At 28.7% G+C, this 2,333-nt stretch overlaps 2 protein-coding genes across 3 annotated transcripts in view; both read right to left on the bottom strand.

Moving 5' to 3' along the window:
* Positions 1-1,032, bottom strand: part of LOC117168075 (modular serine protease-like) — a 37,555-nt gene extending 36,523 nt beyond the window's left edge. Inside the window, exon 1 of the mRNA XM_033353437.1 lies at positions 827-1,032. Within this exon, the coding sequence (XP_033209328.1) occupies positions 827-857 (31 nt within the window). The 5' untranslated portion in view covers positions 858-1,032. The remainder of the gene's footprint in view (positions 1-826) is intronic.
* A 248-nt stretch (positions 1,033-1,280) lies between these two features.
* Positions 1,281-2,333, bottom strand: part of LOC117168078 (tRNA pseudouridine synthase A) — a 14,287-nt gene continuing 13,234 nt past the window's right edge. For both annotated transcript variants that reach the window (XM_033353441.1, XM_033353442.1), the window contains exon 6: positions 1,281-1,437. In XM_033353441.1, coding sequence (XP_033209332.1) covers positions 1,335-1,437 — 103 coding nt within the window. In that variant the 3' untranslated portion in view covers positions 1,281-1,334. The remainder of the gene's footprint in view (positions 1,438-2,333) is intronic.

The following is a 2,333-nucleotide window of genomic DNA, read 5'->3' as shown; positions in this document are numbered from 1 at the left end:
TTATTATGTTTTAAAAGGTATGACATGTGATTAAATATTGCTCAATTATATTTATTTCATCATTATATATTATTATATTATATAGATATTATATATTCACGAGGATCATCAGATACATTTTTTATTGTACCTAATCAAAACTCAAATTTACCAGAACCCTCAAATACTTATTTTAAATTATCATCCAAAGATGGGAGGGTTCAAGGACGCGATACGCGCTCACATCTATCCCATGAACTTGTGATTATAACCGGTTTCCCCAGACTGTGATCCTTTCAGTCTCCTTAGTTGCTTTTCCTAAACCAGACTGAAGGTAGCACTCAAAATTATTGTATTTCCGCGAGAAGAAAGTTTTTTTTCCACAGATTTTCCAGTGTAACTTTATAATTCACAATACTAAAAACGTATTCATATCGTTGCTAACGTATCATTCATAGATGCAGTTTATTTATCAGAATATTACGTGATTTCAAAATCTCGTGTGAATTTTCTTTTTATCTCAATGACCTGCGACTTTTCGTAATATGTTTATCGCATTTTTCTCATTAATTATTTTCACTCATTTACTCATCATTCCGGAATTCCCCGCGAGCCAATGTATTAATTAAACGGATAAATATAACTGTATTCTTGAAGGTGCGTTTCATTGGAAAACAAGTTTGAGTGTAGATTACCATTTTTATTATTTTCTTTAAGCGCATGATTTTCCCAAATAAACTGAAGTTATACGATACTGCCTGACAGTTGGAAACTTGTCTCAGATAATTTTCAGCGGGAAAACACTTCGAAATAATTAAGTTAAACGGGGTTTTTTTTTTTGACTTACCGCAAAAAAGTATCCTTGGTTTATTATCCATCGTTAAAAATTAATAGAGGGCTCATCTAGCCGACGGCTGTTACTTCCTTGGTTCTTGAACTCGCACTGATTCTGAATCAATATATAATCCGTATACAAGCAAAACACGTATTCAAGCGAGAGCAGATACGAGTCGCTACGAAGAATTACTCGTCCGTCACGCGCGGAACAGACAATTTTTACGCTAATTTTCTTTAATCATCTATTCTTCGGAAATAATGTTTCTCAATAAAAACTGAAAAAACCACGTTTACGACTACGATTAAGATGGATTAACAAAGCAAGTGATATTCGAGACGGGAAGTAAAATAAAAATAGTGAAGATCGTTATAATATACGATAATCAAAGGCTTTTTCATGTGTAATACTTATCTTAGTTTGTGCATCGGGATTACTTGTGTAAATAGAAACAACAAATCTTTCAAAATTTGGAATATAGTGCAAATAATATATTTGCATTTGTCATACAATCAGTTTCTTATTCTACAACAGATTCACTATTGTCATTATTTGTTCTATTTCTATGGTTTTCACGCTGTGAAAACGTGTGAAAAGGTAAACTCCCCAGCCAATTTAAAAATCTGAAAACACCTGTTAAGGAAAAAAACTTGAGAATACATCAGTTTTATTTGAACAATTAAACCATATATCATATTATTCAAGATAAGAAGCACAATTAACAATTGTAAACAATCTTAATTCGACAATTCACATTGCAGGCCTTGGAATCACTTCAGATATAAAAATAGTGTAAATATTTTCACACATTTAAAATAAAAATTTAACTTAAAAAATAGTGTTATGCAATTTTCTAAGCATTACAGTTATGAGTAAGTTTTAAATAAAATTTCCATCCTTCTATCGTAATACTGTAAAGACATTAAAAATGTACTTCAATGAGTATTGAAAATAATTTTTCTTAGTCTGTAGGTTAACAAAATTCATATTTGTTTATTGCATTCTTATGAATAAAATTCGTTTGGATTAAAATTAATATGTTATGGTTGGAAATTCAACTGTTTTAGTAAAAATTAATTTTTCGTAAGTATCATTTTTGTTTCAAATTTCAACTCCTTGCTTAAAAATTATTATTTTTTTTTAAAATGAAAATTTATCTATTTTGCTGAAAGCTTGTCTTTTGGACTTGAACATTCAACAATTTGACAGCAAATGTAACTATTTGATTTAAAATCTGTATATTTGTAAAAAAATCTTCTTTTTTGGTATAAAATAAATGTTTGGTTTATGAATGCAAATCTTTGGTTAAAAACTAATCTTTTATAGTTGGGGATTCAAGTATTTTGTTAAAAATTCATTTGTTAATATAATTTTTGGTTCAAAATTCAACTTCTCGATTAAAAATGATTTTTTTTTTAAGAAAAATTTAGCTATTTTCTTGAAAATTCAACAATTTGACTGACATATTTTCTTTTCTTGACTAAAAACTTTTGTGTCGTTGAAAATTCAACTATTTGGC

Source organism: Belonocnema kinseyi, chromosome 2, assembly GCF_010883055.1.
Source record: "Belonocnema kinseyi isolate 2016_QV_RU_SX_M_011 chromosome 2, B_treatae_v1, whole genome shotgun sequence".
Taxonomy (NCBI): Eukaryota; Metazoa; Arthropoda; class Insecta; order Hymenoptera; family Cynipidae; genus Belonocnema; species Belonocnema kinseyi.
The sequence above is the reverse complement of the archived record's forward strand: the minus strand, read 5'-3'. Positions and strand labels throughout refer to the sequence as shown.